At 41.0% G+C, this 16,118-nt stretch overlaps 1 protein-coding gene across 7 annotated transcripts in view; it reads right to left on the reverse strand.

Annotated features, from left to right (window-relative positions):
* Positions 1–16,118, reverse strand: part of LRP1B (LDL receptor related protein 1B) — a 765,918-nt gene that overhangs the window by 565,114 nt on the left and 184,686 nt on the right. For 6 of the 7 annotated variants that reach the window (XR_014001603.1, XM_081167486.1, XM_081167485.1 and 3 more), the window contains exon 2: positions 3,374–3,493. The exons of the other annotated variant lie outside the window; for it this stretch is intronic. Coding sequence is in view for 5 of the 6 variants with exons in the window: in XM_081167486.1 (XP_081023612.1) it covers positions 3,374–3,493 (120 nt within the window). In the remaining variant the exon portion in view is untranslated. The remainder of the gene's footprint in view (positions 1–3,373; positions 3,494–16,118) is intronic. 7 annotated transcript variants of the gene reach the window in all.

Raw genomic sequence — 16,118 nt, forward strand, 5'->3', positions numbered from 1 at the left:
GCTAAGAATTCGGCCTTCAGACTGGAATGGCACTGGGGTGTCAGCACTTGAGTAATAGCTGCCTCATGCCAAGTGGTGGCTTTAAAAGGATGGTGTCCCCCCACAACGATGTCCCCACCTGGCAACTCCCAGTTGGACTCTAAATTCTCCAACCAAGGTAAACAGGGGAGCTCAACTGGCAAATCCCAGCCCTCTGCCTGCGACTCCAAGAGTGGGAGCCACACACCAAAAGTGCTCCCAGGACAAGGAGGAAGCATTGGGCTGAAGAACGTGGCTGGCAATGGTTCAAAAGGGGAAGGAAAGAGAGAGGAGCATTTCAGCGGACTCGTTTGAACAAAGAGATGCTGGGACTCCCAGTGATGAATCTGAAATCAAAGATCTGTGGGTATTAGTTTACATGGGTCTTCGTTTTCTTATTCAGTAGAGTCTTCCCAGCTCAGATCCAGGGCTTACTTCCAAGGTGACAGGATGAGTACCGTATTTTTCGCTCTATAACACGCAGATTTTTTCTCCTAAAAAGGAAGGGGAAATGTCTGTGCGTGTTATGGAGCGAATGTGTGGTCCCTGGAGCCGAAAAATAAGGCAAAAATCAAACCGCGCTTCAGGGAGAAGGGAGCTCCGTGATACAGGAAGTGGCTGCTTTCCTGCATTCTGCCTCAGGGTCTTACTGCCCGCCCTCTCTGTTTCCTTGCTGTGTTTGCTCAAACGGAACAAAGAGCAGGGGAAGCCCCTCCCCTCCAGGCAAGTAGAGAGGGAAAGCAGAGCGTCCGAACAAAGAGCAGGGAAAGCCCCTCCCCTCCAGGCAAGTAGAGAGGGAAAGCAGAGCGTCCGAACAAAGAGCAGGGAAAGCCCCTCCCCTCCAGGCAAGTAGAGAGGGAAAGCAGAGCGTCCGAACAAAGAGCAGGGGAAGCCCCTCCCCTCCAGGCAAGTAGAGAGGGAAAGCAGAGCGTCCGTCCTTCTATCCTCTCCCTGCTCCGGAGGAACAATGTTTGTGAAGGGAAGAGAGACTACAGGTTCGGCTAAAAATTCTGATTTGACTTCCTGCTTTTTGTTTTTGGAGACACACAGCATTCAAATATGCTTTCTTCCATTTAAAGAGGGAGAGAGAGAGAGAGAGCACACGCTGGCTGGCTTGTGTGGGTGGGTGGGGGGAAACTTTTGCCTTCCTTTCCTCACGTTATAGCCCTCTCCTGCATTCTTAGCCTTCTGTGTTTTTCCTTCCCTCCCCACTTAAAATGTGGTTACAAAGCATGGATCCACATGGATCCTCAGGATCTTTGCATTGGGTCACCCCAAATTCACCATCAGAGCACACAGCATGTCCATGGCTACAGCCTGCCCCCCCCCCAAAAAAATCACGCACCCACTGTTGCCTGGGGCTGCAATGGTGCAAAAACGTGGTTACAAAGCATGGATCCACATGGATCCTCAGGATCTTTGCATTGGGTCAGCCAAAATTCCCCATCAGAGCACATAGCATGTCCATGACTACAGCCTGTCCCCCCCCAAAAAAATCACGCACCCACTGTTGCCTGGGGCTGCAATGGTGCAAAAACGTGGTTAAAAAGTATGGGTCCACATGGATCCTCAGGATCTTTGCATTGGGTCAGCCAAAATTCACCATCAGAGCACATAGCATGTCCATGACAACAGCCTGTCCCCCCCAAAAAAAATCACGCACCCACTGTTGCTGCAATGGTGCAAAAACGTGGTTAAAAAGTATGGGTCCACATGGATCCTCAGGATCTTTGCATTGGGTCAGCCAAAATTCACCATCAGAGCACATAGCATGTCCATGACAACAGCCTGTCCCCCCCCAAAAAAAATCACGCACCCACTGTTGCCTGGGGCTGCAATGGTGCAAAAACGTGGTTACAAAGCATGGATCCACAGGGATTCTCAGGATTTTTGCATTGGGTCACCCCAAATTCACCATCAGATCACATGTCTGTGGCCACAGCATGAAGCACAAAAATGATACGTCCACTGTTTCATTCAGAATATTTTTTCCCTTGTTTTCCTCCTCTAAAAACGATGTGCGTGTTATGGTCAGGTGCGTGTTATAGAGCGAAAAATACGGTATTTGGTGCTCATGCCACATTCAGGTACGTATTTGGTTGAGTGGGAAGCAGATGCATCCCCTGAGATAAAAATAGGCACATCATTTAAGATGGACAAACTCTACTGAATAGGAAAATCAGAAACCATTAATACAGATTTAAGTGCTGCATGTGTTAATAAAAAAGACTAAAATATAGGCCCAAATTCAGCACAAGAAAATTGACACCTACCAACCTCGAGAATAGGTGGCTGACTTGGAAACACCCTTTTGCTTCAGCCCTACATTTGCTGAATCATATCCTACCGTTTTAATAATCAGATTGCTCCTATCATCATTAACTAGTCTGGCTACTTATGAAGATTAATAAAGAGTTGGATGTGGATGGTGTTCACCCCTGCCCGCCCCCCTAAAATTGGGCAATGTATTTCCTGCCTTGCCTGCAATCACTACCATGATATGTAGTGTCAGCTACAAAAAGTCAAATCTCCCACTGGTCTTGAGTAAAATCAGACCATTTATTGCTCTTGAGTAAAATCAGACCATATAAATATTATCTTTGAAATGTCTTCATTCTTTCTTCTTATTGAAAATAGAATTCTGTATCACCTTCACCTGATGCATGACACTTTTTGTGTATATATCTTGTGGTCTTTGACTTCCTGTCCCCCTCCTCTGCCCTCCAAACTCACCTCAACACTTCATAATCCAATTTTATTACTAGCTACTCTTACATGAAATGATTATCTTGAGGAACATGGATCAGAATTCCTCATTTTGTTCTTAGTTCTAAAAACAAGGGAATGTGAAGATGCAGAGATTTAGTCTAATCTCAAGAGTGCTGAGGAGAAGCCTGCACTCAAATAGCTCTCAGCCATAGAGAAAACAAGATTTTTTTATGATGATGATTAAACATGTTTTATTAAAGCTTTCCCTGACATTTTTCATACTTCACTTCTTTCACCTATCACTTTCTTTTTCATTTTCTCCCTTTCCATTTTCCTTTGAGGTGTCCATATTCCTCCTACTTTTGTTGCAAATGACATTTGGTATACTATTATTTTTCTCTCTCCCTTTTGCTTCTGCCCTCTGTAGCTAATCTACTAGGTCAGAAAGGAAATATGGAACATATGCTTGCATGAGATTGTTCATTATAAAGTGAGACACGAACAAAACACCTCTCTGTTCTTTCAATGCGCGTTTCTACAAAAAGTCTATACATCATGAAGAATCCACCTTTTATAACTAAACGAAACCATCAGAAATGTCACAGTTCAAAGTAAAACTAGGAACTCGCAATTCACTTTTACTTACAGACATCTAGTGACTCATCAGAATCATCAGGGCAATCAGGTTCTCCATCACAGAGCCAGTTTTGAGATACACAGGTCCTGTGATCATGGCAAAGAAACTCGCCTACGTCACATAAATATTCTGTAAACAAAACAAAAGTGAATAATGAAATGGTTTATGGATGATTGAAAATAAAAATATGGCAAATAAAAAAGTTTTTTAAAAAGAAATGAATGACAAGCTAATGAAAGGAGGCTTTTAAGCAAATATGCAAAAAATGCATAAAACATAAAATGCATTTGTTGTTCACCCTTTCACCCAATACATAAAACACTACACCTACATTTAAAAGGCATATATCAGATGCATTAGACAAATCCTCACAGTGTATAGATTATATGCTGAAATTGTCATTCCGCATAAGAATTCATTATGATGGTTTATTTACTATCACCCACACATAAACACTGAGGGGAAAGGCCTTGTGTGCAACACCTGTGGGAACCATTCCCCCCTCAACTTTGTCCTGACACTGCCTCCTCAGGTGAGTTTTGTGGTTGCCTAGCAACTGTTAAAGACATACACTTTCCCCCAGAAGCTGCTAGTGGGGAAATTCAGTCGACAGAATCACTGGCTGTCAACTATGGGATGATAAATTCCCACCATTGCCTGTAAGTATCTCCTGGGGTTCTTCCCCGTGTTCACAGGAGTGATGACTCTCTGATGCCGGAGGCAGCATATAACCATGACTAGTGACCATCGATATACTAGGGCCTAGTCTACACCTGCGGCAGAACGAGGCGGCCTAAAGCTGAGGTGTAAAACGGACTGCACCAAGTCAGCTTACAGGTGGTGCATTCCTCCCCTGTGTACATAGGCAGCTACTGAGTAGCCAGCAACACCCCACACAAATACACATCTACTAGCTAATGGTGCTTTTGCTCATTCCCTAGTGGTGAGCCTACAAAGATATCCAACATCCATAGATAGCTCTCCCCTCACTCACTCAAATTTCTCAGTGGTTGCAGCCACTTCCTGTGTTCTATTCTACCTCACCTGCTTCAGGTAATAGGGGAATTACTTTATTGGAATGTTCTATTACATTAAATAGTTGGGGGGGGGGATTCAAAAACAAAGGGCAAATTTAGCTACATTCTTTCTGCCTGATGTGCTAGTTCTCTGTTTGCAGGAAGCTTTTTTTTTTTTAACTAAATGGGGGAGTGTTTAAAGTACCATTTATCCCCTTTCCAAGTCTGAGAAGGTTAAACTACCTATGTATTTTACAGCTCTTCCCCCACTCAGTCATCTTTACTCAAGATAATATATTTCCTTTTAGGAAGGCTTTCCCTGTCTTTGTTGTTGTTGTTTGTTTGTTTAAAAAACATTGTCCCTTTGAAATATTTTTAGGGTGTGTATATGTCTGGGATTGCTTATGTCTCTTGCTTTGTGCACATTGTGGATGTGGTGTTAAATTGCTAGAAGTGTTCTTTGTCTTTTGTATATTTTATATTGTCAGTCAGGATTGTAGTGGTTTGGGTTTCCATGAGACTGAGAAACAGGATAAAAATGCCAGTAAATAACTACATTTAAATTTAAAATTTAAAAAACTTAAATCATGTGCCAACAGTTTCCCCCTAAACTTAATTACCTTTGCTATGCTTGTCTCATAATTATCTCATATCACAAAGTGATATGTTTAGTTTTTCAATAATAAATTGCTATTATGTGCTTGGGCATTACCTGCATGAATGATGCTCAACAAACTGGACCTAATGGAAAGTCTCTTTGCCACAGTATTTGATTCAAATGGCTCCTTCAGACAAGGTGTTTTTGAGCATTCATCCTGCTTTGCTTGCACAAAACTTACACAGAAGTGAGATTATATCCATCCTTATTTTTTTTCTGGTTCATCTGATGAGCATTCACCCAGTACAGTGGTACCTCGGGTTACAAACGCTTTGGGTTACAAACACTTCGGGTTACAAGCTCCGCTAACCCGGAAGTAGTACCTCGGGTTGAGAACTTTGCCCCAGGATGAGAATGGAAATAGCGCACCAGTGGTGCAGCGAAAGCAGGACACCCCATTAGTGAAAGCGCGCCTCAGGTTAATAACGGTTTTGGGTTAAGAACAGTTTCGGCTTAAGAATGGACCTCTGGAACGAATTAAGTTTGTAACCCAAGGTGTGTGGGGGGTGTTTATACGTCTCCCCTTAGCCATTTGTTCATCCCACACTTTTCAATGCATTTCCCTGATACTTTCCAAACTGCAAAAAAGCCTATTATTTATAGTGGATTTGTTGCACTAGAACCCTTTAAATGCACACACCTAAAGTTCCAGTCTGTGCCTGCATATCTCCCACAAAATAGGAACAAGTCTAGAGGCACCCCTAGCTTTTACAGTGATTATTTTTGAGCCTGGAGGAATTTATTGCTTTGTTAGATAAGTTAAACAGTAAAAGAGACTAACAAAACTTAAAAACCTAAACAATTTAATAAGCTGTTGTGAAATACGCTGGGATTAATTGTTGTCTCAGACAACAGATCTGTATAGAATTGGTGTAATCAGGGCAGAGAATGCCTCTGGTGTGCTTGCTAAAGCAGTCTCAAAGCTTTAAAGAAACTGTTTATTGTTCCACAGTGTTAGGGACAGTTATATATTATCCCTCTAGGAACTAACAGTAGGAGGGGTAGTTTGTTGTAAGCACCCTATTTATTTTATTTTGTATCCAAGTATACTATTTTCAAGGTCAGCTCCTGAAAACATTGGCGGTGGCATATTCAAATGAGTGAATTTCTTCCTTCAACGTAGATCAACCATTTGTATTATTAAGAATACCTAGTGTGCTATTTTCTTGACTCAGTGGAAAAGCTAAGTAATGTTTTGCATGTAAGCACATATAATAAAGCAACCTAGACTGCTGAGCAGCGGAGCGAATGTTGTTTTAAGCCATCTTGTCTTTGTAAAAGAATAAACTACTTGTTAATTAAACTGTGGGATTATGGATCCCATGGAGGAGGTTTGGTTTAAAGTAGTTCAAAACTCCTGCTTTATTGTACCACTGCTTAAATGTACACCTGAAACCAAAACAGAGAGCAATTGTAACCCTGGTTGTCATGTTTACTGAATAAAAATTGCTCAGTCTGCCTGGAGCCGACATAAAGCTACATGCAAACTGCAGTGGTATGCTACATTACATCTGCAAAGGCCTTTAATAGTAGTATTATACATCTTCCCAGCATCCCTAAGAGGAAAATAGGAAGCTGCCATATACCGAGTCAAATGAATGGTCCATGTATCTCAGTACTGTCTACAAACGCTGGCAGTGACTCTCCAGGGTTTAAGGCAGGGTTCTTTCCCACCTCTACCTGGAGCTGCCAGAAATCAGAGCTGGCCCAGCAATAGACAGGATGCTGCTTCAGGTGGCAGAAGCCCCCCCCCCCCAAGGCGGCATGTCCATGGGTGCCCCACCTGCCCTTCCACCAATGGTGAAGTGCCACCACTATCAACACCAATTTGGAGCAAGATTGTGTCTATTTTGGGTGAGGTCTCACCCAGAACCAGCACAATCTTGCCCCAGATTGGCACTGGTGGTTGTGCTGCTTCTCTGCAAGCAGCAGATGCAGTCAGGGCACATGGTGGTGGCAGAGCAGGTGGCGGCGGCAGGAGCAGGTAGGTGGTGGCAGCGGCGGCAGGCCAAAGCGGCACTTTCCATTTTGCCTCAATTGGCAAAGCAGGACATGCCACCCCTGTAAGGAATTGAACCTAGGGCCATTGTAGGCTAAGCTACAGCCCTTCTCCAACCAGCTTCAGGGGGAATTCAAACTAAAAACAAATAAGCAAGTCTTTTCTTTGTATAATGTTAGTTTCAAAGGTCAGTTCTGCTCCTTCGCAGGGCTCATTGATTTGTATGAGCAGCTCTATACTGTAGGATCTTTTCAAATGACTATTTTTTTTAAAAAAATATATGTAATAAATGCACAGTTGTGATTGATTGATTGATTGATTGTATTCATTGGGACTGAGCCAGACCTATGCACAACAGCAGTCCTTCCTTAATAACACTGAATAAATACAATTCTCTGCCTAGTTAGGACAACTTGGAAGCTGTATGTGGAATGCAGTTATACGAGTGTCATGACCGTTTACTGAATCATGCTTATAACATCATCACTACCACTATTCTTCCCCCTCCCCCTTTTTGGGGAGGAAGGGGAGTGACTTTCTGAACAAGTTTAGTGTTTGAGCACTTCCCCTGGGTACCTTTGTATTTCCCAAAGTGAACTTTAAAAAATGTCTGGGGCTTGCTCTCCAAACGTAGCCGAATTTTTAACATATGAAGTTAATGACACTCATCTTCACACACACACACACACACACACACACACACACACACACACACTTGATCTTAGCCAAAAGGCCGAGAAACCTTTTGACATCTCAGTTGAACAGAGATTATGCTCATGCAACTCTAATGCGATTGAATCCATTGGGCATGTTCTTCTATAGTGCCTGTTGTACCGTGATACCCAAAGAGAGCTAATTTTACAGTTATTAAGGAAATTACCTGGCTGCTCAGAGGAAACTTATGTTAAATTCCTTCTTGCTGATAAAGATCTGGATAACATAAGACCTGTTGCAAAATTCTGTTTTATAGCAACAAGAACAAGACAGGAAGTGGTGAAAGTGATGGCCAGCAAATGAGTACCGATTTTCATCTCCGGAATACAGATTTTAGCTGAAGGAGTGTTATTTTTAATGCAAATCAGTTTATAGGAAATGTTTAATTACATCCACTTCATTATGCGGATGCAGCTTATGTTGTTGTTAACTTTGCTGTCTGGTATTTGACCGCAATAAAGATAACTAGATTGATTGACTGGCTCATATTTAAAGTTAGAAGCAAGAGGTTTCTTTTACTTGCAGGACAAAACTGGATGGACAATGCAAGGTGTCTAGCCTACATTTTAAGGCCCAATTAGACAAAAACAACCTATGCATGACAAAGCACAGTCTTTCTCTGTCTTTTATTTTTTGTTTGTTTTTTTATAAAAATCAGTCTTGCATCTTGATCCTATTTACTCTCAAGTGCAATTAATTAAATGGCACTTCATCCACATAAGTACACACACGATTGCAGCATCACTAGCTGCATTTGATGTTGATGGAGTAATCCAAGTTTCAGATCTGGGGAAAAGACATTTAGTTCGAAAGTGTATCTTCCAACTTATTTTTCTAAGAATATTAGAACAAGGATAGCTGAAGGACACAGAAGTCTCTGAACTATTAAGGTAGAGGCCTTTCTTCTCTGCTACATTTTATTATGTTTGATACTTTTATCTTTTCTTTTTTAAATAAAATACAGTTTTTCCTCCTTGATTTCAGCTGCCAGTCAAAATACATCATAACCAGACTAATGCCTGTAATAATGAACAAAAATGCATGACAGCAACCTATGAATAGCAACATAAATGTCTCAGTAAATGGAAGAACCAGCTAAGAAATATATGAAACCAGAGAACTGTCTTATCACCAATTTCAAGGATAATGAGAGGCACAGAAAAGGAGGAAAATATACCTTTGTTATGCAAGAAAGAAAGTCAAGGTGGAGGCAGAAATGCTTGCTGTCATTTCATTCAAAAAGTAGGGCTATATTTTTGTAATTGAGGTTATTGACTGTAGCATTTGTGGCATTCAAATAATTCAAAATGACTGAAGCAAGTCCAAATTAGTGCGAAGAGTCTTTGGGAGTCATTTGCGTCCTACTTGCTGAAAGAAGAGATTCGGCATTGAGGCACATTGGGTAGGGGAGATTCCTGTGACTTTCCTTATTTCCAGGACCCAATTTCACTTCTCATTTGTTACCCTTTGCTAGTTCCACACTACTGTCATGACATCATGCTGTTATCTGTAGTACACATCACAACACTACCTGGTGCAATTCTATTTCAGCCACACTCTTTGTCTGCCTAGCAAGTGAAACTCCACTCAAAGCAAAAAAAGTTGACTTCCCTGGGGAATGATGTCGCACGAGTTGCAAGCTGCTTTATGGTTTGTAGACTTGTGCAGTATTTTGCCAGTCAAAATGCAACAAATATACAGTGTAAAATGGTACTCAAGTTGAAAGGTTTCCTCCAGATTATAAAAGAGACAGTTTGACCTGACTGCTGCCTTCTTGTTTTCAGAATATTATACACTCATACAATGAAGTGTGCCAAATAACTGCATGGCCTCAATCTAATTTATAGCCATTTTCAGCCGCACTGGAGTACTCAAAACAGTCCGCATTGGGTAGTACACTGATAGCAGGCTGTATAGAGCAGGGCAATTGTATGCTGCGGTAGAGTACTATAGCTGAGTTTTACAGGATGTGCTTTTGTGCAGAGGTGCCAACAAGAATATCTGGCCCCAGTATGTGTATCAGGCCCTCTGACTCACTCAACAAAAGAGCACACAGATTTGCACACGTTTTGTGCCTTATACAATTTTGTGTCCTCTTCTGCAGGTGGAGTAGAGGGTTCACACATATAACAAAATGTTGGACAGATAGAATGAGAACTGGTGTAGATTTCCCCACAATTCTATTTCCATCCCTGAAAATGCTTAAACTGCTGAATTTCTGCCTGCCACACAGCTGTTTGAGGCATAAACATGCTGCTTTCCACCAGTGCCAACCATGACCCAAAGCCTAGGCTGCAACCCAGCAGCCACTTACCTATGTAGGAGTAAGTCCTATTAAAGGCTGAAATTCAGTGTTGCACTATGATGAAAGTTCCATCTGTGCAACCATTTCAGCTTGTCAAATGGAATAATCTCATATCGCCTCCTCCCATGTGCTGCTGGTCTGGGAGTTCTCCTGCCCCCCCCCCATCCAAGAGCCAGTTTGGGGGAGCACAGGTGGTACAGGGAGGATGAAATCTTTATAGTCTATTTAAGAATAGCTGTATTCTATATCAGCTGCATTCTCAAGTGAGGCATTTTTAGCATCACTTACAAAGTGCTCTAAGATTAGCTTATTTCATATCGTTAAAGTGAATGCTGGCTGCAATCCTGCATACAGAAAGGCTGCTTAAGCTCTATTGATTTTGATAGAATTTAAGCAGCCTAAGTGTGCAGGACTACATCTGCCGCCTTTTCTTGACACCTCCTGCTTTCTCGTCTTAGATCATCCGTCTGCGCTCTTTTTGCTACCCAGCTTGATTGCTCCCAAAAAGTGAAAAGTCACAGACCATTGTGAAACAGTAGGAAGCACATGGTTCCAAGTCACCTTACTATGAGTCAATGAAAACTCCACACTTCAACTCTCCTATCTTGTACTTCCACTACATGGCGAAAGGTTGCACCTGGAGAAGCATGGGTAGAGTTCTGCTTTTGCAATGAAGCATACTCAAAATGGTGGCTCCTGTTGTCCCTCAAAGATCTACTCCTGAGGATAATGGCACTGGTCCACCCTGCGTGAAAAGAAGTGTCTCTCCAATGTATCTTATAATTAATCTGATATGCACACATGTACAAGCCTAAACCTATGAAGCTTTGTGTGCAAATGGAAAAGCAACTTGTCTTTAATATACTCCAGAATGTTTCTTTTCATAATGGGACTCATAACTTAAAAGACATGCTATAGAAACATAGACTTAGATGGACTCTGCTCAGGAAAACCAAAAACGAGTGAACATTATCATCTTGTGATAAAATAATTTAGGATTGCTGTAGATTCTTTGAGGGGCTGCAAAATTTACCTTTCTTTTATTATCCAATAGTTCATTTAGCGATTCAAAATGTGGCAGTTAACAGAGAGTCAGAATATGCTTTGAATGCAGGTGGCAATCAGTGTCAGCTAGCTAGGAAACAGTTGCCCTTTGAAAACATAAATTTTAACCCAATATGAGGCTAAGGGGTAAAGGTTGTTTGTCTTTGATCACATACTCTGTCTGAGGTCAAAGGTATTCTCTTGTGTTGTTAGTTGGTTGAATATAAATTAAGAAGAGGAGGTCAATAGGCCTTTTAAAAGAACAAAAGAAAATATTATTAAGCAGTTCTTCAGAAGGTATTTCAGTTCATAAGCATGTAAATGAGCCGAATTTGAATCCACAGTAAATTCTAAGTATAAAATAAATGAACTATTGCCATATTTTAATAGTTTGGAAATATTTTGCAGTATGTTCACTTCTAGAATGACACATTCTGGCTCCTATTACTTTCTCTGTCTTTCATGTCAATGCTCAGAGTTACTTCCAACTCAAAAGTTCTATACTCTACATCTTTCATAATGCTTCAGTCACACTTCCTTCAGACCCTCTAGGTAATTGGTGTGCTGTCTTCAAAGTGCTTCCAAACTCCATCTGCTCAGAGAGCTTGAGACCCCCAAAATCAAATTTTCCATATGCTAGCACTTTGTAAAGTAAACAAAACATAAATAGCATGGAAGGTTGTCTGTTCATCATAGTCTGGAATGTGCATATTAAGCGCTCTTTGGGGACTTTAAAGAACATTATTATCATTCCACTCAGCCAGAGGTAGCAGCATAGGTTGCCTGGGTAATTAAGACAATTGCCAATACCTCCCCACATGTTGGGCTTCCATTCCACCTACTCTCAGACTTCATAACAGTTTATAGTCCATCAGTGTACAACTAAAGCAACTATAACCTGAGTTGACATACCATTAGGAACATAAGAAGCTGCCTTATCCAGGGTCAGAACATTCATCCATTTTGTTCACACTGACTGGAAGCAGGACTCCAGGGTTTCAGGCAGTGAAAAATTCCCAGCCCTATCTGGAAATGCATGCAGAAGGTCCCACATTCAGTCCTCAGCATGGCAGATGCTCTACCACTGAGCTACGTCCTTTCCCATTGTTATTTGATGGACCTTTGCTGTTCCAGCTGTTTGAAATCTGAATATGGATTTTTGAAAATTAAAACTAATTCACCTCTATGTGTCCTTCCTTTGCAAATAGTTTCCTTATAGCTTTGCTCAGCCATTCACTTCCACACAATCCCAGAACACATAGAGCAGCAGAGCTGCTTGCATTTGTCCTGTTCCCACGAGCTCAAGCTCTGCCCTCCATGTATGGAGAGGGAAAGGTGAAGGGGGGATTGTCATGTGTTTGGCTGGTCGTGCTTCGAATCCTCCATGTCAATGGGAATGCCAATCATGCAGCATTCCAGACAGTATGAAAGACACTAAGTGTGTTCAGTTGTTCCATGCACAAAGGTCTGTGATGGGGACATTAGGAGAAGGGCTAGGGCTTTCTCCCTCCATGCACAGATGCACTGGCACAATGGAGGATAGCAATCACTGCATATCTTGGAATTACTACTAGTGGTGGCCTTTAATGAACAGAAAGTCCACAGAGGTATTCCTTTTTTTTTTTTTTTACATAATAGAGGCAGTAATTATTAATAATTAATGTCATTACTTCTAATCACATCATTTGCTAGTCTTTTTTTTCTAATGGGCTTTAACGATATAGGAGATTATCACAGTCCAAATTTAGAACTATCAGGTTGCCAGATGATTGCTGATTTGATGTCCCTTTCAAAACAACGGAGCTAGACTCTCTAGTATATGGTGCTGCAAGTGGGAGGAGAGGAAGTTCAGCTGTGTGAGCAGACGTCTGTTATACTCACTTTTGGACACCATTGGATTTCACCTAGGAAATACCATGAACTACGGTTATCTGGCCTAGAGAAACTTTCTATATACATGGCTTATACTTATTTCATATGCTAATTTGAACAGTCTTTTCCTTTCTTTAGATTCTTGCAATCCTTCTGAATATATATAATCAAGAAAGACAGAGAAATAGACTTTTTGGTGAAAGAAGAAAAGAAGTGCCAGCACTCGTATCCTGATGAAAATGCAGTAGCTGCCAGCACAAAATGGTTACCGTGGGCAGCAAAACAAGAGCTGCCAATACTCTATATCAGTGATTAATGTCACAAAAACCATGTGTATTCTGCATTCTATAATGTACACAGCATGCACCACAGTTTCAGAGTGTTTCTCAGTTTTCAAAAGGTAGTTGGCCCCTCATGTTAGCTGACTCCATAACCTAAAACAGAGCCAGAATGTGTTTTGCATTTCATTCTGTAACTGAGCAATGAGACAGAGAGTGGTGAGTAAAATTGTTGGTGAACAACAATCAAGGATAAGGCATAGGGCTTTGATATCAGGGGTGGGGGGACTCAACAAACTGAAATAATGAATTATGAAGTATAAATGGCTTTTTCTTCTTTGGTTCTTAACGGGGTTCATAACACAAGTTTCAGCTTCCATTCACTCATATTTCTTGAAACTTCACTTGGTTTCTTCCCACATGGAGCAGCTTAATTGAGAGATAAATGATGTCTACAACAGATGTCTTCATGTTTGCTGAAACATGGAGAAACACTGCCCACAACTTTTTCTAACAAGAATGTGGCAGGGGAAATAGGTAAACAAGCAGCAATAGAACAAGGATGCCCACTTGAAGGGGGGAAAGCCAAAGGAGGGAAGACTTTGAAGCAGAACAATTAGCATGTCAGCCTTTCCCAATCTGGTGCCTGGCTGACAATGCATTGAAAACAACAAAAATGCTCACTTTTTTCCACTGCTATTTAGTGCCTTCCCCTTTGACTTCTTCTGGCTGCTGGTGCTGCTAAGTGCTGCATGTTCTTTAAAAGAAATTGCATACTGTATGCCAGCCTTCAGCCACTGTAGTACACTGATCATGTACATAGTGGAATGACATAAACAGTGCTATGTAGCATAAGATTTAGCTAGACGACAGTGAATGCATTGGCTAGAAAGCCAGTTCAGAGCAAGGGCAAAGCTTCCAGAAACAGCATTTCCCTCACTCTTAATGGGTGAACTTTTCTACCTCATTTGAGAGCAACCCTTGAAAAATGACCCCAAAGAGGATGGTTTTTTGCCACTGCCAATCAGGTCTATGAAAAAGCACAAGTCCCATATTTGGCTCAGGCTTGCTTAACCAAACAGTTTAGCTTATTAAAAATGAACTTACAGGATGAAGTCTGCAGATTAAGATGTGCCAAGAAGATAGAGTGCTCTTCTGAACAAATACTGTTTCTTTTCTTTTCTGCTTGTTCAGAAGTGCGAACAATAGTAGAGAAGAATACATTCAAATAAAATAGGCTCTTCATTGCTCCTATCTTTCCGTCAATTCATTTCTTTAATTCAGCAGTTTATATATATATATGCAAAACATGGACTTTTTCACTTTTCCTCAAAATTGTAAAGGGAAAACATGTTTTAAATGCAAAACTGGGGGAAATTAAAGATATGACAGTAATGTCTTGCTGCAGCTGGCCTAGCCATTTATTGTCATTTTATGCTAATTATAAAAATTAGAGATAAAGTAAAATATAGGCAAGCAACACTGCAAAAATTTTCATCTTAATAATGCCAGGTCTAGCAAAGTTGTGAGATGCACAGATGCTCCTTAAAAACAGGTGTATGCTAGTGCAGAGCAAAATGAAATTTAAACATTTATTTTCTAGTAAATGTAGATGTTGGTTAAAAGAAAGGCTGACCAGACAGCATTAAAGATGTTGCAATAGCTCTAATAGCCTCCCACAACATGATTAACGCTTCCTTAATTACCAGTTTTGCTATCTCTATCAGACTGCATAGCTCAGCCCAAATTATTTGAAATGGAATCTGTTAAACATTTTTCACAGTCAACCCAACAACAATTACATGGATGAGGCAAGATGTCATTGCTGGTTAAAACATGCAGGGACATGTCTACTACAGTAAGTCATGGTGCACAGGGAAGAGCACTTATTGCCTGCGAGATCAGAAGCAACATGATTGTGATGAAGGAGCTGAACTCTGTAGAAGTCATAAGTGTGTCCAGCATCCAACTCTGTGGGTGTTACAGATCCTCTTATTGGCCTGTAAGTGGTTTAGGTACCGTATTTTTCGCTCCATAAGACACACTTTTTTCCTCCTAAAAAGTAAGGGGAAATGTCCTATGGAGTGAATGTGTGTCTTATGGAGTGAATGTGTGGTTCCTGGAGCCAAATTGCCCAGGGGAGAAAAGCAGATCATGCCAAAGATCTTGTGATTTAGCTATTATTTGCTAAACTCAGTATCAAATGTCCTTTACCTTACTCGAATCAAGATTCTGTCCAAGACACGGCATAAATACCCAAAGACCCCAAAGGCTTAATATGAACATGTATACATTCAAAAGTCCTTCCCTTCCCACTGTATCCTCTTTTGACCAGCTCCTGAAAGTTGGAGATCGCTTCCTAGCAGTTTATAACAGCACTTGGAAAATAAAACAGACAACTATTTCCCTGGGAACAAATGTGCTTGGCTATTCTAGCAGGAGACACATTATATATCATTTGAATATCTTACCATAATCTTTTCCAAGTTGACATGCTGGCAAACACCTACTGCTACACATTGCAAAGGATTCAGGGACATATTCTAGTTTATAGAGCATTGGTTGAGCATGTGCCTTGAGAGATGAATGTTTGGTTCAGCCACACACAGAGTTGCAGTAGTATTATCAGTGGTTTTAGGAAAATGTAACTTTATCTATCAGGTGCACTTTTAAATGTATAGATCTCAGCAAGGAGAAGGTGACTTTATCAATTTGAATGCATAGCAAATATCCTTTAGAGCTGCTTCTGATAGTACAGATTTTTCCCATTACATATACACAGTGTGGTGCTTTTCCTGAGCAGGTTCTGCATCAGAGTGGTTTATCAAGGATTCACATGATGCATCTTATTTCAGACAGCAGGACAAA

This window comes from Podarcis bocagei (assembly GCF_964188305.1).
Source record: "Podarcis bocagei genome assembly, chromosome: 1".
NCBI classification, from domain to species: Eukaryota; Metazoa; Chordata; class Lepidosauria; order Squamata; family Lacertidae; genus Podarcis; species Podarcis bocagei.